At 38.0% G+C, this 24704-nt stretch overlaps 1 protein-coding gene across 10 annotated transcripts in view; it reads left to right on the plus strand.

The window, feature by feature from the left end:
- LOC117411422 (baculoviral IAP repeat-containing protein 6-like) overlaps positions 1-24704 on the plus strand; it is a 129406-nt gene that overhangs the window by 18851 nt on the left and 85851 nt on the right. For 3 of the 10 annotated variants that reach the window (XM_059024884.1, XM_059024881.1, XM_059024877.1), the window contains exons 12-40: positions 1686-1835; positions 2247-2478; positions 4032-4192; positions 4904-5035; positions 5704-5835; positions 6130-6296; positions 7628-7758; positions 7958-8119; positions 9411-9542; positions 9961-10058; positions 10589-10736; positions 11324-11457; positions 11869-12015; positions 12405-12592; positions 13368-13682; positions 14287-14386; positions 14661-14875; positions 15192-15400; positions 15733-16079; positions 16406-16625; positions 17239-17372; positions 17746-17883; positions 18214-18341; positions 20059-20190; positions 21182-21397; positions 21620-21803; positions 22461-22619; positions 23852-23985; positions 24498-24651. In XM_059024884.1, the coding sequence (XP_058880867.1) occupies positions 1686-1835; positions 2247-2478; positions 4032-4192; positions 4904-5035; positions 5704-5835; positions 6130-6296; positions 7628-7758; positions 7958-8119; positions 9411-9542; positions 9961-10058; positions 10589-10736; positions 11324-11457; positions 11869-12015; positions 12405-12592; positions 13368-13682; positions 14287-14386; positions 14661-14875; positions 15192-15400; positions 15733-16079; positions 16406-16625; positions 17239-17372; positions 17746-17883; positions 18214-18341; positions 20059-20190; positions 21182-21397; positions 21620-21803; positions 22461-22619; positions 23852-23985; positions 24498-24651 (4899 nt within the window). The remainder of the gene's footprint in view (positions 1-1685; positions 1836-2246; positions 2479-4031; positions 4193-4903; positions 5036-5703; positions 5836-6129; positions 6297-7627; positions 7759-7957; positions 8120-9410; positions 9543-9960; positions 10059-10588; positions 10737-11323; positions 11458-11868; positions 12016-12404; positions 12593-13367; positions 13683-14286; positions 14387-14660; positions 14876-15191; positions 15401-15732; positions 16080-16405; positions 16626-17238; positions 17373-17745; positions 17884-18213; positions 18342-20058; positions 20191-21181; positions 21398-21619; positions 21804-22460; positions 22620-23851; positions 23986-24497; positions 24652-24704) is intronic. The other 7 variants (XM_059024880.1, XM_059024883.1, XM_059024879.1 and 4 more) reach the window with 6 other exon arrangements.

Consider the following 24704-nt stretch of genomic DNA (forward strand, 5'->3'; position numbering starts at 1 on the left):
AAAGCATGCTGGTGGTTTTAATATAAATGCTTTATGCGGTAACTGGCACAGACCTATATTATTTTAGTAGTTGAATGTTCAGTCAGTATTCATGGTAACCTTCTTTTGGGCTATTAAATTAAACTTTTATGACATACTATGGCAAAGTGGTTACCAGTGTGCAGCGGTGATCAATAAACAGACAGACAATGATAATCCAGGTGCAATAGTGTTTTATTTTAAATCCAAGTGTCTGATGACACAAAACACACAGTAAATAATAACAATGATAAGCAATACAGTGGCGTGTACTGCTTTACTGTAATCCGCGGGTTGGTCCCGAAATAATAATAATCCCGATCTTTTACAGCCACACGTAACACAAACACAAGTCCACAGTGCGTGCTCTAGTGCTCGTAGTGCAAATACAGTTTATTGTGCAAACAAGGTGAAGTGTTGTCTGGGTTTAGTGCTGGCCTTTGGTGACAGCTCTAGATCGTATTTCAGCTGTCTTAATAATAACAAACAGTATTTTCAGACAGGACAAAAAACAAACAAAACACTCACGATAACAACACAGGTTTCTCCTTCCGATTCACGTTTAATCATTACAAAGGAACAGATCAGCGTTTCCCTTCCCGGTTGATGATTTAGTCTACCGGAGCTCTGCCCCCTTTCTGGATGACCAACTTCCGCCTAACCCTGGGAATGAATTGTCTGGCCATCCAATCCAGGGCACTCTGTTCCCTTTAAACAGCACCCTCACAGGTCAGGAGGGAGATGAAACACCAAGAATCATTTTGTCTCTGTCACACAAACTTACTACAATAATTTACCTTGTGTGAAGGCGCCAAGTGAAATAACACAACATATGATATATAGGGGAGTTATAAATTAAATTGACTAAAAATAGAGTTTCAGGATAGTGTCTCTTTGTTGCTGAGTCCTGAAATTGAAAGTCTCTCAATCAATAACACCTACAGATGAGCAGGCATTTAATGTCCTGGGGAAGTTACTATGTGACTGTGGCCAATACAGCCCTTATTTGGCAGAATCTAATGAGAATTTATACTGCACTCCCACAGCCCCCCCCAAAAAAAACCTATGTAGCCTACAGTGTGTGTTATTTCCCTACTGTAGCCCCTCCTGTAGTTAATATCCTGTTGGATTACTATACTGTAGTGTTTTTCTTGATGTTTGTCAAATGTAGTTCATTCGCACCCATGTGATATTTCTATTCTCTTCATTCTGCCGGTGACTGTGTAAATGCTATTGTGACAGGAACCTTGTGTTTTGCAGTAATTTAAGGGATTTTAGAGGGAGGATTGGAGACTTATGTCATCACCAAGGAATACATTATAAAGACCATACCATTTTATAAAATGCTTTCCCTACTGAAATATGCTACACTTACATTTTAGCCAATTGCGAATAAAATGTATTTCATACATTGTTTTACCATAGTTTATTGTGTATCGTAATCTGTATGTTTGTATGTCAAATTTATATGAATCCCTTGCTCAGAAAATATTGAGGAGACGTTTTTACAATATTGTGAGAACAGCTTATTCAAAAGTGTTCACTTTAGGACATTCTTTTGCACAATAATGAGAGAACCTCAATCTGGAACAGTTGTAGATGTAAACCGTTACATTTCCTTATGCAAAGAACTGTTCTAACAATGGCTTTTTTATTTTATATTGAAGGTGGAGAACTTCATTTCCTTCAGATTGGAGGAGCCTGTGATGATATTGATGAAGCTGATATCTTCATTGACGGCCCCCTTTCTAAAGGGGCGGAACAGCTGTGGGAAGGGACAAAGCTGCCCTCAAACCCTTCTAGTCCTGGAATTACAGGTGAGAGATCTGCAAAACATGTGTTAACACTTGAAAAGTGAAACTAGACACCATTGAAATAAGAATAAGAAGTTACAAACAGTATTCCCAAAATTTAGTCATCCCTTATTTTGTATTGTTCCCATGATGAACAATGCAACTCTAAGTGGAGAAGTCTGTTTTGACTCCAGCCAGGTATGTTGTGGGTAGTAGTCTTGTTTTCTACAGAGAATCAAAATAATGCAAAAAGCTATGCTATGTACTTAGTAACTTTTGATTTTAGGTTGGTTTATTTTATTAATGTCCTTCCCACAGAGCATACTTTACATTCTGCTAAAAAAACATTTCGATCAATTGCCAAGTACATTTTGCATAATATTAGCATTTAATTATTTTTTTAACTACATTTGAAACCCTATATGCTTGTGTAAGTTGTAGGAGTTGATCTTCTGGTGGACCAAATGTTCTGTGCAGAGAGCCTGACGTCGCTAGTGGAGCTGACGCGCTTCGAGACACTGACCCCCCGCTTCTCCGCCACCGTCCCTCCCTGCTGGGTGGAGGTGCAGCAGGAGCAGCAGCAGAGGAGGCACCCCCAGCACCTTCACCAGCAGCACCACGGGGACGCAGCCCAGCACACACGCACATGGAAACTGCAGACTGACGGGTACATTACTTGAGCACGAGGCTCTCCGTGTTGAACCACTCTAAGGCCGATCTGAGGGTTAGTCTGAACAGGCAGATCGGTCTGGTCTCAGAAGTCTCGGAAGGTTTTAAGTAAACTCATTTTAATGCATGGACAACTGGGTGTTTTGTGGCTACCTGAAATGTTATTGCCCATGATCGCAGTTGAAAAACACTTTCTCAAAAGGACAACATACAGAACCTTTTATATATATATATATATATATATATATATATATATATATATATATATATATATATATATATACACACACACACACACACACTGTATGTGTATATAGACAGGCGATCCTCGACGCATCAGCACTTGCAACTCTTTTGCATTATTACCCTGCTTCGACTTGACGATATCGATACGGCATTTACGACACGGCGAGGCACGAGCCATGTGTCATGTGCGCATGCTCGGTGTCCGATCCGCAGTACCTGTCGTGGGCGCCCTGACTCAGTCACTTAGAGTTTTATGCATGTAAAAAAATTTTTGTTTGTTTGTGTCTCTTTTAATTTATTTGTCCTTAACAATGTCTGATAAGAGCAATGGACTCAAAACGAAACCTAAGCTGTGAACTCTGTCACATGATGAGGGGCTTAACTTCAGGCGATCGTAGTTCCGGCTAGGAGTACCGCATACACACACTAAGTACGTCTTTGGAAAGCCCTAGCCTGTACTTTTAAACAAGCCAAGTAGGTGCCTGGGTAATATGCGGTAACCACTGGCCCTGAAATCAACGGGCTGAGGGTAAAGAGTTAAATAAATATTTCCATGAGTACAATATAATGGGTAATTTTTGTAAAAATATATTATCTGGCCAAAGAGTCGGGAACGTAACCCCAATTTATAACATTGTTCCTATGGGAAAATGTGCTTCGATTTATGACTCTTCGACTTACAACATGACTTTAAGGAACCAATTTTGGCGTAAGTGTGAGGACGGCCTGTATATATATATATATATATATATATATATATATATATATATATATATATATATATATATATAGATAGATATATATATAGATAGATATAGATATAGATATAGATATAATGTCCTGGGGAAGTTACTGTGTGACTGTGGCCAATACAGCCCTTATTTGGCAGAGACCATACCATTTTATAAAATGCTTTCCCTACTGAAATATGCTACACTTACATTTTAGCCAATTGCGAATAAAATGTATTTCATACATTGTTTTACCAAAGTTTATTGTGTATCGTAATCTGTATGTTTGTATGTCAAATTTATATGAATCCCTTGCTCAGAAAATATTGAGGAGACGTTTTTACAATATATATAGATATATATAGATATATATATATATATATATATATATATATATAGATATATATAATCTATATATATATATATATATATATATATAATATTATAATATAATTTTAATTTCAGTAGACAGTAGTTTGATCAAATGCATCTTTTAAAAAATATATTTAATTGATACAATGCATTCTTTACACCTGTTCTTCTTAACCACAATGGGTGTTTCTCCCATCAATAGCTCCAGCTGGGATGAACATGTCTTTGAACTGGTCCTACCCAAGTCATGCATGGTCGGACATGTGGACTTCAAATTTGTCATGAACTCAAACATCACAAACATTCCACAGATTCAAGTCACACTACTAAAAAATAAGGCTCCAGGACTTGGGAAGGTGAATGGTAAGTAAACACAGCCCTGCATGTTTTTGTTCTTTTAATCTGGTAGCAGTGCAGAGTAACAACTTTTCACAGTCCACAAATCTGCAGCCTCTTGAAGCAGGCTGCAATGAAGGGATCTAGTGGCTGTTTTCAGTTTATGCTGCAGTAGTTATTGACAAGCAGTATCTAGGGGGAAAGTTGATTCCATATAAAGTATTTGTTCAATTTCATGGGGTTTCTGTCAGTGTGCCATAATTCACAGTGACCCCTGTCTTACTGGAATAGCTGCATTTTCCTTATCGGTTGCATCTGAATTGAATCTCGCTGCATGGTTTTGAAGTGACTGGGGACTGAACTCAGAATGCAGAGAATATGCAGGCTGTAATTACACACGAGTGTTAATATTGAATCAGCATTTTCAAAAATGAACTGCTTAAGCAAACCTGGAAGAGATGACATTGCTCTACCTTGACGATAAAGGTCAACAATCGTTTATATGACAGATTACTTGGAGAGGAAAAAAGACCATGAATTTATAAACCTCTTTGATAAGATACCCTCCTATTCTAGAAATGGACTAAAATATAATGATATTTAAATACATAGTGAATATTGGAAATATTTGCTCTGACAAAGATTATACTCTGTCCTGTTGAGTAAATGCTTTTAAAGATCCCTAGCTTTTGTTGTCTTGTGAAGACATTTACTGAGAGTATGGATAATGTTTTGCAGAGTCAGCAGTAGACAGGCAGATCTGCTTCCCTTTATCGCAAGCCCTGCATGCTAATGGAGAGAGGAATGGGCCATCGCTGCTTGCAGATTTCGGTGATGACATGCAGTTTATGGAAATGGAAGAGTCACAAGGTTACATTCTAACTGTTCCCTCATTACAAAAAAAAGTTTTAAATGTGTTTTAAAGCCAATGATAGTAAAACAAATTTAAACAACTGTAATAGTAATTGAATGCAATAAACCTTTTTCAATAAAAATGTATTAACTGTCTACAGTAATAATTCGGATTAATTTCTGTATATATAAAGTATATCCGTTATATATCCTAGTATTTTGTTTTTAGCAGATCTGAAATCTCTGATTTTCACATTAGCATGCAAAGAATCCAGTCTGCAGCAACTACTACTACCCACAATGCTATCTATTTTTAGTATCATGAAATTTTTTTAGAATTGCTGTGGATGAGAAAACCCTGGAAATTTGTAGAAATAATACTGAAATATACATAAAGCTGTTTAAGGAAATTTCTTTAGAAATTCTCGTCCAATTAAAATAACGTGCACTAGTTACAGTAGGTAGCATCTGTAAATAGCAAAACTGTTAGCGTAGCGGCACCAACCGATTGCACAGCATGCATGTGCTGACAACTAGGTGAGGGTCAGTGGTGTTCACCAGCTAATGTACTATTCTAATTGAAGACACATTGGCTTGAATTTGTGCCGATTGTTGCACTATACAGAATAATCTGTTTGTGCAGCTGTACTAAATATGTACCTAAATTGATTCTGTTTGCTTTACAGGTTCAAGATTATGTTGGTTTTTAGAAGATCACAAGGAGGATATTTTATGTGGTCCGGTGTGGCTAGCTAGTGGTCTGGATCTCTCTGGGCATGCTGGGATGTTGACCCTAACAAGCCCAAAACTTGTTAAGGGTAAGGGGCTGTAATAATACCTTCAACGTTGGTGCAACAAGACAATATTTTTAATTTCTGTACAAAACAGGCAGTGGTACTATGGTGGTAAAATGTCAGTTTACACACAGGAAATAGTTCAACTTTTATTATTTAAAAAAAAAGTTTCTAGCAGTAATTAATTTGCTGTATGCTGTGACTAATATATAACTATAAAACACTAGCAATACTAAAATATTTTATATTGACAAACATTTAGAGTAGAAGTGTTAATGTATTCACTGTATTCTGTGACTGATTTGATGCGTTCTGCAGGAATGGCGGGTGGGAAGTATCGTTCTTTCTTGGTCCACATTAAAGCAGTGAGTGATAAAGTGGCAGAGGAGAACTACAGACCAGTTGTGAGGATGCCAGCAGCTAAACCACAGAGCAGCAAAGGACACTCTCTTTCATCACTGCTGCAAAGAGCCCAAGCAAGCAAGGTATCTCAACATAACTTTAATTTCTCATTCACTAATGTATCAGTTCTAGGTTGACAGACTGAGTGTCCAGCTCTCCCAACCACCCCCCCACACACATATATACAAATACACATCCTATGATATATAAAGTGCCAGACTGATTTGATATGAAACAGTGAAAAACTAGATATACTCCCTGCTGTCACTTATTGTAGTTTTTTTCTTAGATAGTAAACAAGCCTGACTATCATGCAGGAAAAGCTTCTCATTGGTAACTACTGATTTATTGTATAATCATATATTGATAGACCTAAATAATACTACTGTGCGTAATACAAAAGAAAATCTTGTAATGCCCCTGACCATAAAGTGATAATACTATTGTTCATACCTAATAATACTATCGTTGGGTTTATCATTTAAACACATCAGAATGTGTGGCTTCTACAGAGTGTAACCGGCTTTCAGTCTAACCTGAAAGCCGACTCCCCACTCGGCTTAAAACCAACAATGTGAAGTAATGGCTCTCTCAAAGGAAAATAGTACTACCGAAGAAAGACTGGAGTTTGTCCAAAACCAAGAGGAATCTGAACATGATAATGAAAACAGTCTTCGACGTTTGTCTACTGCAGTCCTACCTGTCAAAAATTGGTGGGTCACGGGCAATAGAAACCATACCCACCACACAGCTCGACAGTATTATAGCAGACTTTATCTTTCAATTAAAACAACTCCTCTGAATCAGAGCCCAGCACCATTAGAGGAGTCCTGTGCAGCATAGATAGGCACTTAATAAAAAAACATCTTTGGTTCCCATTGCACCTTCTTTGGAGACGTTTAAATTTACATAAGGCAGTCATGTTTCACAGCATTTCTCAATTTGCCATACTCCTTGGACAATGTTATGATTATTGCCACAATCTGGTGTACTCCGCCCCCCCTCCCCCATCAAGTACTTCCTGCTCCCAGAGCTGCATCCTGTTGTCTGCATCTCCCTGCTCCGAACGATGTAAATGTAACTCTCCCACGAATCATAAGGTGTATTTTTCAGACTCGGATCCATATATTACAAAAAAAAAATACTAGCTGCTTCAATGTGTATAACCAGGGGTAATGCCATCTCTAGGTTCTGGGGACAGTACCTCTCAATGGTATTACTCCCTGGTAATACACACTGAATCAGCCATTGTTCTATTTATATTACATGGTCATCAGCAGTCCTGCAGGTGGTTTTGGTTGTGCTCTTTATGTAACCCTAGTCTCTAAGTCGCCTTGGATAAAGGCGTCTGCTAAATAAACAAATAATAAAAAAAATAGTAATCTGGGATATGCTTTTGTTGGCCGATTTTTAGGAGAAACCATCCACATCCAAAGAGCCTGGCATTTCCTCTAAAAAAACGGACAACCTTCGAGGATGTGATTTGCTGCAGGAGGTCTCTGTCACCATAAGGAGATTCAAGAAAACTTCAATACCCAAAGAGCGGTAGGTATACTGGATATTCCTTAAAAATGTGCATTAAGTATTGTACACGTGCGTAGATAGATTATGTAGCAAGTAAAGATGTACATAGCTTTAAGTGGGTGCTAATCTTTAAAATTAATTTTGTTCTACTAAGATACAGCATGTATCTTGGTTAAACAAGACCACCTAAAAGATGAACCAGTACACATGTTTCTTTTAGAGTTCAAAGGTGCGCCATGTTGCAGTTCCCAGAGTTCCATGAGAAGCTCCTGAACAATCTTTGCAAGAAGATGGATGAGGACACTGTGTCGGAGCATTCTCAGAGTCTAGTGTTAGACGTCCTCTGCTGGTTAGCTGGAGTTTATTCAAATGGGCCATGCAGGTAAGATCTCTCTTTCTATCGGCACAACCACGAGTCAAATTTGCATAACAATGGGTCAGTGTCCTTTATTTTCATATAGTAGAGGCATACTTCATATCTTTATATTTAGTACAGATCATCCAAAAGGGTATGAATATTTATATGTTGAACTACATTATCTAGCTTTAAATACCCAGTCAGGGATGCAGACCATGCACTTTCGATTGAAGGTCCTCTGTAGAATACTGTATTTACAAGCTAGCACCAAACGCCAACATTTGCATATGTGATACATTACAGTACAACGTCGCATATCTGACCACCTGTGGACTGAGTTATAGGCGGATATGTGAAAAAGTCGGATTTGCGAACATCTATAGAAAAAGCATTTACACATCCATAAATAGGTTAGTGAACAAAAACAACACACAAACTGCTTTAAACATGGGGAAATGTTTTGCTTTAAAAGTAAGCAAACGTAAATGAGATTAATTACACATTGCTATGCGGTTTGCTATAAGCCATCTCCACGCAAAGCTTTTTAAAAAAAAAAAAAAAAAAAAAAAAAAAATACAAAACAAACAGTAAATGTACAGTAACCTGGAACTGATGGCTTCTTTCTTAACTCAAGAAGTCCCTGCCTCCCTGGTTCTCCTTTCTTAATATCTGTGTCACTGTACTTTGCACTCTTTGTTGATATTGCCAACAGCCCATAAGCAGCTCGGTTTGAATATTGCTTCGGCTATTTTAAACAAACAGTCGGTAAGCATTGCGTTTATGAAGCTTGCTTTGTTTAATTAAAATGCATTAAAGCTACAACAACACACTGCCAATATCTGCAAGCGTGCGCTGCATCATATAAACACATTGCACAAAAAAAACTTTTCTCAACTGGTGTATTGAAACATCACTGCTACACGCAACTGGCTGACACACGCACACACCCCACCTCTCTTAAAGGAAAACGCATCAAAAGGGTGATTAACGCTTTCTTTCTGTTTCCATTGCCAATGCCATTACTTTTAATATTTATGTATTTATTTAGCAAGGTGGTTAATTGATCAGGGCGGTTATGTGACAGTCGGATATGCCATGTTCCACTGCATGTGTTGCCGACCAGATCTATTTTTTGTTTGGTAGTAGGAATGATGTCTGGTTGCATAAAACAGTCATTTTTCTTAATATAAAGGTAATTGGGAGTTTTGTATGCTGTAGGTCTGTAGTTATTTAGAAATGTTGGTAGCCTTGTATAGAAAGAAAAGGCAACAATTCTAATGTCACATGTCAAATTTTGTTGTGTTGCTTTTTTCAGTTTGCAAGAAGGAAAGGAAGGCTTGCTAACAAAAACCAGAAAACGTCTCACTGCCATTATACGGGTTTGCTTCTTTGAAGCTGGTCGAAGTATAGCTCACAAATGTGCCCGGTTTCTGGCACTTTGTATAAGGTAAGCATTTAGTGCTGTGTTTCTGTCACATGTACTTAATATTTATGAATGTTACATTTATGAAAGTGCTGTTGGAACTTCATGTAGCAAGGGGTTGATGTGATCAACTAGTATCCTGTCAGGATAAGCCACAGCACTTTACAGCACCAGGGAATCTCCCTGATTTGAATGTCTGGATAACTACTGACATGTGAGGTAAAACTTGATCAAATAAACACCTAATGAAGTTTTTAAACTTTTTTTTTCTTATACTGGTGTTTTGACTACACCTTTTATAACAGAAAAGCTTTTTCTCTAACTTGCTTTAAGTTTGTTTTAATATATTTTTTGATTTTATATTTAGACTTTGACATATTTTTTTAAAAAGGTATGCACGTGATCAGTTTAGATTTAGTTTGCTTCTTTTTTCTTTAAATAGCAATGGAAAGGGTGACCCAAGTCAGCAGGCATTTGGAGCAGCTCTGCTGAAGGCTTTGCTGGACAATATGCCTTACTTGCCTGCAGCTGCGACTGGTGGTATGTGACTGATTTGTATTATATTGAAGCACATTAACCTGGGTAACAAGCTAGGCAATAAGCTGAATGTGTTTGCTCAAACTAGATATTATTCAGATAAATCCTAGAACACATTTACGTAATCTGTGGTTGTAATGTGTAAAGCAGTTGCTTAAGCCGGGGGAAAGTTTGCACGCTTAATAAGAATTAAATAGTGTAACTTCTACTGGCGTTCCTGTTGTAAACAGTGTATTACTTGTGATATAAACCTATTGAAATATGCTGATGCGTAAATAACTTCTATAATTTTGTGAATCTACAGTCATTGCTATTCACTGTCCATAAAGGCAATAGTTATGGGAAACATTTTTATATAATAAAATAAATTTAAAAAGGCAGCCAATGGTATTATGTGCTTGTTTTGGAAACAGTAAAAGGTTCACAGCATAAATGTCTTTATTGGATTGGTGGAGTGGCTAATGAGTGCAGTTTGCTCTTGTGTCTAGAACAATTTCTATATTTTTTTGTCCTCTTTTTCACGTGTGTTGCAGGGTCTGTATTTTGGTATTTTGTGTTACTAAACTATGTGAAGGATGAAGATCTGGCTGGATGCAGCACAGCCTGTGCCTCTCTTCTCACGGCTGTGTCGAGACAGTTACAGGACAGACTAACTCCCCTAGAAGCTTTACTACAAACCAGGTGAGTAGGACTTTACCCCTGTGGAAGCCAGTCGGGCAGTATCACTGCAAAGACATTACAAGCATTAAGCATCACTGTGCTTGCATGAATTTGCAAATCTGTCACTTCTTCATCAGCTGCTAATTACTGTAAAAAACCTTTTGTAGTCTATTTTCTAGGTATTTTTAGGGGGTCCTAAAAAGGGGGGGAGCGACTTATACACCAGTTTTTACGGTACTTCTAAGTCATTTAAGCTAGAAACTTCAAGGAAACTGAAAATCTAATGGCACCCTAAGATGGGTGCCATATTGGGGCCACGTTACTTTTTGCTTTCCGGATGATAAAGACCCAACACTTCTAGATATAGCTGTACACACATGTATTCTGTGATGCTTTCGATCAGGTTCGACTGAAGTAAGAGTTTTTGATCTGTAACAAGTACATTAAAATGCTGTACATACTTGGTTTAAGGCAATCAATAGTTTAACTGTTATCTGCACAGTCAAGAGAATACCACCACACACATTTTACTTTATTGTTATTGTTCCAACAGCTGCCTGTTATAGCTAAGCTTCTTTTTTATTTATTTTTTTACCCCCCACCGTCAGATATGGCTTGTACAGCTCCCCTTTTGATCCAGTTCTGTTTGATTTGGAAGTTAGCGGCTCCACCTGCAAAAATGCCTTTAACAGCAGTATTGGTGTGCAGTCAGATGAGATTGACCTGTCAGATGTACTCTCAGGTAAGAAATAAGAACAAAAAAAAGTTATGAAGTAGTTATATTTTGCTTCCGGTTAAACTTGCATCACCAGTTTATTTGTAGATCACATAGTAGTCTGTGTACCAGCATATGTTGATTTTGCACTGCATGCCCATAAACTTGTCATACAAAATGTAGTGGTCTTGGATATACTCTGTACCTTCATAGCAATCCACTAGGTTAAGTTTATCCACCACATGTTTGTCCTTTTGACCAGAGTGCCGTAAAGCTTGTTGAGCAAGTTTCCATTCATATTAACTCAAATATATAAAAAAAAATGCTTGACTTTGTGGATTCTTAATTATTAATGTGTTTTTTTAGTGTACTGATTCTGTATGTGCAGCTCAGTGCTGCAGTAAAATGTCAGTATTAACTCTGGTTTGTGTGTTCCAGGGAATGGTAAGGTAAGCAGCTGTGCAGCAGCAGAGGGGAGCTTCACAGCCCTAACAGGACTTCTTGAAGTCGAGCCTCTACACTTTACTTGCGTTTCCACTAGTGACGGTACTAGGGTGGAAAGGGATGATGCAAGTATGTTTACCGGTATATAACATTTTATTTAATTATTTTATTATTTTTTTGTATTGCCAGTAGGGCTCCTAGAGAAATAATTCAGGTTATTTGTCTATCACAAAAAAGGAACGTGAAATTATTAAACACATAGCACACATTAAAATTCCTGCCATCAAAATATTTTTATTGTACAATATATGGTCTTATTAGTAGAGCACCTTCTCCGTAGTATATTATCTATAAATGCTCAAACTGCAGTGCATCATTGCTGAGATACCATTATCCGACATTGGAAGGTCAGGCTCCAATGTCTAATGATAGCGTGGTGGCTTACCTGGTGTATCTCCTGGACCTGTGTTTTAATTAAAGTCACAATTCTCTTCTGATGTCTAAGCCATGCTGTTTCTTATTTGGTGCAGTGAGTACATTTGGAGTGACGCCGGCGGTGGGCGGCCTGTCCGCCGGGGCGGTGGGTGAGGCCTCAACAGCACTGAGCTCTGCTGCTCAGGTGGCCCTGCAGTCTCTCTCTCACGCCATGGTCTCCGCAGAGCAGCAGCTCCAGGTCCTTCAAGAGAAGCAGCAGCAGCTCCTCAAGCTACAGCAGCAGGTCAGACCACACTCGGGAGGCTACATCTCACTTTTACTTGATTTAAACATATAGCTATGGTCAAATGTTGTGCATCACCTAGAATTTTTAGGATTGAGACATTTAATTCAAAAATAAAAACTATATGAACATCATTTTAGATATTTTATTTAACATCATGTAATCAAAGAAACTACAAAATGATATCGCAAGTCTACCAGAAGCCATAATAGTAGTACTTTATTTCATGTTAGATTTCGAAAGTTAACATTTTTCAATTTGCCTGTTTTTCATTAAGTATATGGAAAACTACAAAGTGCTATGCAGGTTTTTATTTGACTTTATGAAGCAAAATTTATTAATTTTATATAGGGTGATGCAAAACTTCTGGCCATAAAACTTCACACCCCCTTGAATATTTCGAGGCTTATTGTTAGATTGCAGCTTGCAGCTTGCAGCTTGCAGCTTGAAGCTGGAATACAAAACAAAAATGATAAACCTAAATTCTCTGCCAATTCGGTTCCAAGTAGAGCAGTTATTATCCCACAGGTAGGTTCCCTCCTAAAGATAACAGGACTAGTCTTTAAACGGTATACATTTTGAGTAGCCTAAGTGATCCTATCCGAAATATAAATGGAACACATTTAAAAAAAAAAAAAGTTTGTTGGTTTAGTACTGAATTAATATCATCCGGGCTGCTAGATAAGAATCCATTAAAAAAAAAATCAATTATAGATAGATGGTGGTTCATTTCTAGTCTTAAGTACATTTAAGCTTATGTTTTTGTTTGGAACAGAAGGCCAAGCTGGAAGCAAAATTACATCAGACTACATCAGCAGCGGCTGCAGCAGCATCAGCAGTAGGACCCATTCACAACTCGGTGCCTTCCAATCCCTCTACTGCACCTGGATTCTTCATTCACCCCTCTGATGTTATTCCGCCCACTCCCAAAACCACCCCTCTGTTTATGACGCCCCCTTTGACTCCTCCCAATGAGTCTGTTTCCGCTGCAATCAGTGTGGAGCTGGCCCAACTCTTCCCCGGGTCTATGATAGACCCCCCTCCAGTCAACCTAGCTGCTCATAACAAAAATGCGCACAAAGCCAAAATGGTAAGATGGGAGCAGCAGGATGATGATTTTATATTATTGTTACCAGAGTAGTTTAGCTTAACATTATAGTAAATGTAAATTTCAGTTCTTTACTGGGTTTAAGAATTACCATAAATTAAGAATATAATTAATTAATTTAATCAGGAGTTTCAACTGTCAAGCCCCTGTTTTTTAATTTTTTTTTTTTCCTCCTGTAAAACTTCAATAACTGAGTCTTGCCCATACTGTGATAAGAGCTATCAGTTCAGAATGTAGAACAGGCTCCTGCACCTTGTCCTTTCACTGATAAACAACGGAAGTCTTGAAACCTGGGACTGGACACATGACATAACTGTGCACCTGACTTCTTTTCATTTGATAGATGTATTTTTTTCAAATTAACACAGTATTTAAACACAATGTTGTATATTTAAGATATATTATCACAACATGTGAAAATAATGAGATTTATAATATATTTTTCAGTTTACTTTTCAACATTTAAACTTTTACATCTTACTGTGTTTCTCTTAATGTCAACAGAGTACAGACTTCAGTTATCCCACATCGTAACGCATTGAGTTATTGTAAACAATTTTTTTTTTCTACTTGCTAATTTTTATAGAATCCAATTGGAAGTGGTTTGGCACTTGCAATCTCGCATGCCTCTCACTTTCTACAACCTCCACCTCACCAGTCTATCATCATAGAGAGAATGCACTCTGGTAAGAAACAAGGCTCTTGGCTCTCTTCAGATCACTGTTTGTTGGTTCTGAAATGTGGTTGTCTGTTCATAGTCTTTTGCAAGAAAAATAATTAGGAGTTCTTCTACTTTTTTATAAAATAAAATACATATTTCCTATAACCTATAGCGCTATATCTATGCAGCTGTCCTGAAATTCACAATCCTGATTTTTGGTGGTTAAAGAAAACCATAAAAAAACATTTTCAGTGCAAAAGGCTTATGATTTAGTTCTTACATTTTTTTATTATTTATAGGAGCCCGGCGGTTTGTGACTTTAGATTTTGGCAGGCCTGTCCTCCTCACAGACGTATTGATCCCAACATGTGGGGACCTGGCTTCTCTGTCGATTGACATCTGGACTCTTGGCGAAGAGGTTGATGGAAGACGTCTGGTGGTGGCCACGGATATTAGCACACATTCCCTCATTTTGCACGACTTGTTGCCGCCTCCGGTCTGCAGATTTATGAAGGTATGAATGTGTGCCATGTTATGATTCCATCTCTGCTTTTACTTTTGTTGACCTGCTCTACTTATGTATACTTTTTATTGTAAAGCGTCACCGTAATCCTACTTCTGTGAGTAATTGTACTCACTTTTACTGGCTTTAAGTCTTTGAAGATAAACTGCACATTCGCTGTTTGCCTCGATCAAATATCTTCATAGATGTATTTGTAGGACAGAAAATCTTGCACTTAAATCTTCTATATTGTACCCAATATTTAATTAATTATACATTTGTAGCTCTAAACTGTTCTTTTGAAAGTGGGTTTATTTGTTTCTTTCAGATCACTGTTATTGGCCGATATGGTAGTACTAATGCACGAGCCAAGATCCCCTTGGGATTTTACTATGGGCACACATACATCTTGCCGTGGGAGAGTGAACTAAAATTAATGCATGACCCATTAAGAGGAGAAAGCGACTCAGCTAATCAACCAGAGGTAGAACAACATCTAGCGATGATGGTGGCGCTGCAGGAAGATATACAGTGCAGGTCAGTCACTAAAAAGGATGATGATGATAATACTGTATCTCAACAATGCATCTGTTTCTCCTTTGAAGCAAGTGTGTCTCAGATTTGGAACTGGCTAACGGCTCATAAGCTTCCTAAAGCTAAATTCTGAAGCTTTAATGAAAATGTTATAAAACTGTGTTCAATAAGCTCAAAAACAGAATTGGCCCAGCCCCCCAGCAATTGTGTATCGTCAATCCAGGCACTGTGAGCGGGCAGCCTTTCCAGATATCTCGAAGGTAATAAGATAAGGATAGTCATCTATTTTAATTTAGCTGAATTCGCTCTTCTTTTTATTTGTATTCTTTTTTTAGATATAATCTAGCATGCCACAGGCTGGAGACCTTGTTGCAGAATATTGATCTCCCCCCACTGAACAGTGCCAACAACGCCCAGTACTTTCTGCGAAAGCCTGACAAAGCAGTGGAGGAGGACACCAGGGTCTTTTCAGCCTATCAAGACTGCATTCAGCTGCAGCTCCAACTGAACCTGGCCCACCATGCTGTGCAGAGGCTGCGGGTCTCCTTGGGATCCAGCAGGAAGGTGCTTCCCGAGGCGTTTGACCCCAAGGAGCTGATCCAGAACTCCTCCACTGAACAGCTGCGCACCACCATCCGCTACCTGCTGGACACGCTGCTCAGTCTACTGCATTCATCCAATGGTAAGTGTGTCTTAGATACATTCGTACTGCATGTCTTCACGTACAGATGTCCTTAATCGCATACTGTATTGTTAATTAGATCCTCAGGGCCACTATCCTTCACTGTATACATACAGTCCTCGCATATAACTACTTCCTATACCAAAATGTGAATTTAATAGTCAGCGGGGAGAAGTAGTGCAAGGTTCTAAACTCACATTGCTGGTTGTATATATTGTGAGAAATCAGCATTGGTTGACATATCTTTTGCATTAAGTTATGCCTTCATGTGCTGTAAATGCATTGTGACTTTTTGATTCACATGGTTTATCACCATTGCTTTTCAGGTCATTCTGTTCCATCTGTTCTTCAAAGCACATTTCATGCTCAGGCCTGCGAGGAACTGTTCAAGCACTTGTGCATCAGTGGGACCCCCAAGATCCGGTTGCACGCTGGCCTCCTGCTGGTCCAGTTGTGTGGGGGAGAGAGATGGTGGGGTCAGTTCCTCTCTAATGTCTTACAGGAACTGTACAATTCAGAACAACTCCTCATCTTCCCTCAGGACAGGTTTGTCATTAAGATCATATCTACAGTACTGCTGTATCAAGAGCATGAATAAAGAAATTACTTATTTGTGTTCTGTCTTACAGTGAGAATGCTAGTGAAATGTGAGCCATAGCTTATAACAGTTTCTGCCGTATACAGGGTTGCCTTCTAATGCAGTAATAGCTTGATGTAAGTAAAGCTGCATGCCTAAGCTTTGACAGATGTAATGCAATGCCCTCGACAAATGCAATGCCCTCGTTTCTTATTGGAACAGGGACCTTGAGAACAAGGCAGACATGCACTGATGAAATGAGTTTGTTATATGATCTATTGCAGTTTGGAGTCAAAGTATTGTAATCATGGAGCAGATAAGATGTTATGATAGAGGTGAAAGTACTGCAAAAAAAAGTTGTTGTCTTTGCATGCTGCTTTGAAGAGCTGTCTGTTTAGAATTTGTATTATAAAAATTAAAAAAAAAAAAAACTGCACTTGTCTGTTACAGCCTGGATATTAAATAGAATTGATGGCAGGTAGTAATTAAAATAATATGAATGAAGAAAGGTAAACAGAGTTAAAGTGTGGAAGATTTAAGCCAACATTGGAATTGGGGCTTACTTATGTTTTTATATTTCAGGGTTTTCATGCTTTTGTCCTGCATTGGCCAAAGATCTCTCGGCAACAGCGGAGTGTTGGAAGGTTTGCTCAACCTTTTGGATAACTTGCTGTCTCCCCTTCAACAAGCAGCCGCAGTACAGAGGCGGAGAGAAGGTAGGTCTTTAGGATGTTGAGAATATAAACCTATAAACCAACAAAGCATTTTAATATTGGTATAGCTTTTTGGAACCTTATTAAAATATATTTCCCATACCAAAAGAAAATGGAATGGGCAAAATAAGTTACATTTTTAAAAAGACATTTTTTATTAATGGACCGATCTTGTACAACATGATCAGCTGTGGCTGGCCTATTTTATTGACTAATCTAGCTCATAAAATAAAGGTAAATAAAGGTGAAACATTAAGAATTTCTCAATATTTGTGACATGTCAACTGCCATGTGTTCATCCTATAACTTTAAAGACTCAGTCATATATGTGTGTATTTAAAGAAAGTGATGTTCACTGTTTCCGACTTGGTATTAGGTGTGTTGGACATTCCCATGATCAGCTGGGTAGTGATGCTGGTGTCTCGGCTGCTGGACTATGTGGCGAATGTAGAGGATGAGGCAGCCGCTGCCAAGAAGCATCTGAATGGGAAGGACCGGGACAGGATACTGTCAGGTATTCATCTTCCTTAGAACAACTGTGCATTGTGTCTTGAGGAAAATAAATTATACATACATATGTTGCTCCTACATATTTATATGGATGTAGGTCTACTTTAGTACTAATTTTGTTTGCATCTGTTGTTGAGGTTTGTATGGTACTTAAATACTTGTTTTATGCTCACGATTTCAGTCCTTATCACCCCGAAATGTTTCTGTGGGCTACTGTGTTAATGTATTTATTAATTGTTAATATGTGTTTGATACTTCATATGTGGTGGGGGCAGGGGAAGGGCGGAAGGATATATGTATACTGACAATTTTTCTTCTTCTTTTGTTCCAAAAGGAAACCAATGGAGCTTTATTAATAACAGTTTACAGTCCCACAGCCAGAGTAGATCAACAAAAGGCAACAGTAGCTTAGATCGGTTATATTCAAGGAAAATCAGAAAACAGCTTGTTCATCATAAACAGGTAATGTGTGGGATTGAAATCAGGGCTGTACAGTAGATCTGTTGTGTGAGAACTTTCATATGGCAATAAGCTGTCTATATTGTAGCATTTTCCATGATGTTTTTAAATGAAAAAATATGAAAATACAGGGATATACTACAATACCATTAAATCATTACACAAATATTTTGTTCTGTATTGGTGTTTTGTAAAAAGAGAAGTGTTAATTGGGATGCTGACAGCAATCAAAATGCTTATGGTATATAGTGTACTAGACCAGTGGTTCTCAAACTGGGGGCGTAGACTTTTATCCTGGGAGAGCATTAGAAGGTTCAGGATTTTTTTATTTTGAATTGCAGCACACATCTTAACCTATACCGTGTAACTGGCGGATAATTTATTTTGGCTTTATTGGCAGTTTTGATTGGATCGCCAATTATACTTCCACCAATCAGAGGGTTGCATACAGAGGTAGTAGCGATCCCGCCCTCTGACAGGCTGGTATACAGAACAGGTTAAAGAAGCGCTGGACAAGGGAAATAATGTGTCGGATGTCTAAGTGGATATGAGAATGGTAGTGATTTAAGCCAATTTGCTTGAAAACATTAAAAGGTGACTGGACAGTTCCATCAATGGATTTAAAAAATCTGTCTTTGATGATGCGATCAGAAACCCAGAGGCAGTGTAAACTGTGCCTGCTACTGTAGTAGAACTGTTGTTCTTTTTTATGTTAAGCATTTTTGTGTTATTTGTTTTACAAGGGTTTAATTCAGTAACAGCCAACAGCACCGTATAAAACTGAGCTGATTTTGCCAGTGCTAGTCTCTTAACCAGTTTGAAATTATTTCAAAACAAACTAAAGCATTTTCAGTTTTATTGTTAAAGATTTCACATGGGGCAGTACTGCCATACAATTACTGCGTGATACTGTGATCATTCCACTGTGTTGTTGTGAACCACAGCTAAGTTTTAAAACCTGAGAAATATCAAATGCTTATCATAAGTTTACCGGTACCTTAAAATTAAGGGCCATATTAGTGCAATAAATACTGTAACTGATTTTTAGAAGGCCTTATTTGTTGTTCTCCAAGTTGCTGTAGTGATGTTTTGGGTGTTAACGAGTTACTGTAAATGATACTGTTTTTACAGACATATTTAATTAAGTAATCATTTATTTGAATGCTTTTAGAATTAAAAGTATAAATGCAAAACTGTGTGGCCTTTTTTTTTGTGACCGTGCGAAGTGAAAAATGACAATTCAAAAACCGTCAAAATCCCCCAAGGTAGCAAATCCGCCGGATTTAATACCAGCTAATACCGACTCTGTGCATCTGACTGGTGTGTTTTAAGTTTGCATATTTTTTGGATGAAGTCCGCTGCCATCTGGTAATGTATGCTATTTATTGGCTTACTACGTGTTGTGCACGTTGGGAAACGTTGGTTAAGTTTGCTCTTATTTCGGTGGCAGATTCGTGCAAAAGAAAAAAATACACAACAGCAGTGACACAGAGAAGCCAGAGGCATGTTGGATTTTTTTATTTATTTATTTATTTATTTATTTATTTATTTTTTAATCAGTATATGTACATGTGTGGCGCGGAGGGGGGCATCAAGTACCACAGACAAGAGGAAGGTCCAAAAAGTTTGAGAACCACTGCACTAGTCTATCGGCAGATCCATAACAATGTTGTGTGTTTGTAGAGTTCTCAGAACTTTTATACTCTCCTTTTTATTACAGCAGTTAAATTTGCTGAAAGCAAAGCAAAAAGCACTAGTGGAGCAAATTGAGAAGGAGAAAATCCAGAGCAACAAAGGCTCATCATACAAACTGTTGGTGGAGCAGGCGAAGCTGAAGCAAGCCACATCAAAGGTAAAAATATTAAAATACACCATCTGTTTTAGTCCTCGTGTAATTTACTAACCTGCAGTGCCAATGTTCACACACACACAATTTGGTATCGCTGTGTGCTGACAGCCGTCTAAACGTACGTATTTAAGTTTGGCTATTTTATTTCTTTCTTCCCGATTTCATTATTTCTATTGAACTATGCAAAGCATTGTGATATTTTTATTCATTACTTCAGTACCTTTTTTGAAGTATTCTGTTACTGTAAAATTAATGTTTAATTAATTTAACTGTAAAATAGCTGCAGTTTTACATTCCTTTTAACCCTTTGCGGTCCTATGTCGGACCAGGTCCGACATCACAATTTTCCCTTTCCGGTCCGATGCTGGACCCTGTCCGACATCATCAAAAAGATGTAAAGCACAAGTCTCTAGTCGTTTTTTCTCCGGAAAAAGCAGAGAAAACCATTCAATGGCTAAGTGAGACCGAGAGAAGCTGAAAAAAAAAGGGGGGGAGGGGGCGGATCTGAGCAATACACATAGCCCCGGCACCACAGAGATAACACGACCATATCCAAACAAGATAGCTGCTTCTGCATCCAGCGCTCAAAGAATATCACAGACATTTGCAGAGCTTTTTGAGATGTTCTAGTAATAAAATAATGACTTGGATCACATTATTGAGGGGTTTGGTGATAAAACAAGTCATCAGGTGATGATTTATCAGTATGCACGACTATGAAGAGGTATGTGAAAAATACAGCGAACAAGGGGTGGGGTGGGGCTGAAGATGCAGTACTGAGTGTCCTGTTGTTATGCAGTGCCTTTTAAACCTGTTTTACTGTGAAAAAAAAAATACTTTTAAACAGCACGTGTAAAATAAACAGCGCACGTGAAAATAAATTGGACCTGACGCGCTGAATAAATGGACCGCTAAGATTTAATTTTGTAAACATACTTGTGCTTTATATGGGTGCTGGTATAATAGTGATGCTAATTTAGAATATTCTGTGCAGCACTTCAAAGACCTGATCCGGCTGCGTCGCACTGCTGAATGGCCCCGCTCCACGCTGGACACAGAGGCCTCAGCAGCCAAGGAGACCCCAGAAGTGGAGCCTCTGCCATTCACCCTGGCACATGAGCGCTGCATCTCTGTAGTGCAGAAACTGGCCCTCTTCCTCCTCTCTATGGATTTCACCTGCCATGCAGACCTCTTGCTGTTTGTGTGCAAGGTAAGAATGTGTTTACACAGTATATTGTAGTGCAGTCCAGTAGAAATGGTAAAATTGAGTGCACTTTGCTTCGTAACTGGATATTTGATCAGAAATCTGCAAGTGATTTTTGTTGTATCTTAATTGATGCTTACTGCTTACTAGTAGATACTGTGCTTTAATATCTTAAATATGTGTTAAATAAAATAGGAATTAAACTGTACTTGACATTTTCTTTTGCAGGTTCTTGCAAGAATTGCAAATGCTACAAGGCCCACCATACATTTGTGTGAAGTTGTGAATGAGCTGCAGCTGGAGAGACTGCTCCTCCTGCTGGTGGGAACAGACTTCAACCGGGGAGACATCTCCTGGGGAGGGGCCTGGGCTCAGTACTCTCTGACTTGCATGGTTCAGGATATCCTGGCAGGTAATGGAAACAGCTTATTTAAATAAAGCATGCGTTTCCTTTTGTGACTGACCGTTCCAAAATAAATAATTAAAAAGGAAAAAATCAGCAACTTTGCTTAAAGCTGTCATGTACCGGCCACTATTTACTGGGCAAATTTGTTTCCTGAAATGCATTGATATTTAGTGGACAACTTTTTCAAATTGGTTATGAATTTTCTCACCACACTCTGTACATGCCCCAACTGTTACACCTTCTCATTCCTTAGTTTGAATATTGTGGATTTTTCATAACTTAATACAGAAATATGTTCAAGATTGTTAGCTAAGAAACTGTCACACATGGAAAGACGTGAGAAGGAAAGATGTTCCTTGCTACACAACTAAAGTGATTATTGCAGAAGTTTAAGTAGTCAGATTATAAATTGTGACCTTGTATAAACTGTCGATTTTATGTTGTATTTGCTTGCAGTTTGTAGAAGTTCATCTATAAACCTCATTATTTAGAATCCTGTGATGACATTCACTTTTTTTAGGAACTGATTTGATTCCTTTTCAGGTAACATCTAACTGGCTTGTTCACATTTCTGCCTTTTTTTCTGCTGTTTTTTTAGTTGCATATTTGAGTTTTCCCATAATAATATCATAATTGTTCCTTTGTAATTTGAATTATCCACAGGGGAGTTGCTGTCACCAGTGGCATCGGAGGCTATGGAGGAAGGGGCGGTGGGAGAGGAGGCTGGGGCCTCAGCAGGAGACTCTGACGATTCCCTTCAGCAGCCAGCTTCCATTCCACTAGTGGAGACCATAGATGAGGCTCTGACTCCAGACGTCGCAGGTATACCAGGGTTTACTTTGCACTTACAACAGTGTGTCACGTAATGCTGTTCTAGTGGAGAAGAGAAACGGAGAACCGTTCTTAATAGCTGTGTCAAAGGGTCTGTTACATGTTTTGAAACTCACATTCCTTAAGATGAATTGTTTTTTTTTTATATGTTTCAAAAAGGTTATCAGAAATATCCCACAAAATTATTTATTTCCTTGTTGTTTGTACCTGTATACCCCCGGCATACACAATATTTTATTTTTTGCATAAATGTCTTGTTGATAAAGCAACTGCTAATAAGCTATTTCTGCTAAGGATTGTTGGGATTGGCTTTTTTCAGAACATCTCTGACATATACTGTGTTAGTAAACTGTAAAGGGCCTTAGACATCAGAATACTTTTGCAGACGAAAATATGTTAATACTGCTTTTTTAGGTGATATACAGTGGTTGTGAAACGAAATATCTGCTGACTTGTCATAAGTAAATAGACATCCCTTCTTGTTTACTGCACAAGTTTGTATAGATTTAAAATGTGAATTAATTTAAGTATTGGCTAAAACACACAATGTGCAATGAATGGCTTGTCTCTTGCTTTTCCGTGTATTAATTTATTACTACTAATATTAGTAAGAATGCATTTTAGGTTTTTATGGTAACATGCTTTAAGCGCTTAGATATTATATGCCACATTCAGAACAGCTAGCTGAGTATGTATGTGTGTGTGTGTGTGGGGGGGTGGGGGTCTAAGTGGTAAAATAATACCCGTTCACCTGGAAAAGCCATTTTTCATTAGTTTTTTTGGTAATTTCACGGGTTACAGAAAAACGAACTACGTGCTTGAAATCTCTGGTTATTCACCTCTCAACCTCCAAACATGTTTGATATAAAATATCAGTAGCTGTGAAAATATAATGAATCTGAAAAACCTGCTGCATCTACTGTACTGTGTCAAGTTTTAAACAGATTTAGATAACAGTTTGTGTTATCGGAAACACAGTTCCTGATACTGGAGAGTGGAATTCAACAATTCCACAGGTTAAAGGGTTCAGTATTAATATTAATAATTGTGGTCACCCAAAACAGATATGTGGTGACAGTGGTGAACTGGCTATTGTTGGACACCCATCGCTGCTAAAAATAATGCACAGCCTTAAAATTGCCCAGTACACATTATTTGGCTTTTTTGTTTGCTGCACTAGTTTGCTTGCTTGGCAATATTAAAGCTGTTTTCATTATCCAAAGGTGCTCCACCTCTATCATCTTTGGAAAAAGATAAAGACATAGACTTTGACTTGCTACAAGACCTCATGGATGTTGATATTGATCCTTTAGATATTGATTTGGAAAAAGATCCCCTTGCAGCCAAAGTGTTTAAGGTATAGTATGCATGACTTTTACAATCCTATTTATATATTTTTTATTATGTATTAATTTTAGTGTATGTTATTATTATTATTTTTGCATGAAACACATGTTCTCTCCCTAACCATTAATGTTAGATGAACTAATGTTAAATTGTTTGTATTTTATGTTAGGCGTTATTATATGCACTGACAATTTTGTTTTCTAAGTTTATACTTGTGTAGCTATCTAATATCTTTATCTGGACAATACTGTTTCAGTTTATTGCCTTGAAGACATTTATACAGAGCAAAGATGTTAAATTGTTTATTTATTTTTTTAAGACTTGACAAGGGTTGAAGCCCTGTTTATTCAGAAATGTGATTCACAGCTGCTGCTTGTTGAGACCTGCCTCAAGGAATGAGAGTGTTCACAATTGTTTTCTCCAGCACTGAATATAGAAAAAAAATGTGTGTCTAAGGATCTGCAGTAGAAAACAAATTAATTAAAAACGTAATGATAACTTTGTATACTTTACTTGGAAAAGCCCATAAGCAGTACCTGGTATGATTACTGGGGTGCTGACTATGGCACTTACAGTTACAACCCTTACATTGGTGGTGTCGGAATCCCTGTGTCAAAACCACCAGCTGCCACTGAGAAGCCTGGATCCCAAAGCGTATCTGTCTCTGTGTCTCAAGGTATCAGCATCCTTATTATTTTAAAGATTTGTCAGATATTTACACATTTTAAA

This window comes from Acipenser ruthenus, chromosome 6 (assembly GCF_902713425.1).
Source record: "Acipenser ruthenus chromosome 6, fAciRut3.2 maternal haplotype, whole genome shotgun sequence".
Lineage (NCBI taxonomy): Eukaryota > Metazoa > Chordata > Actinopteri > Acipenseriformes > Acipenseridae > Acipenser > Acipenser ruthenus.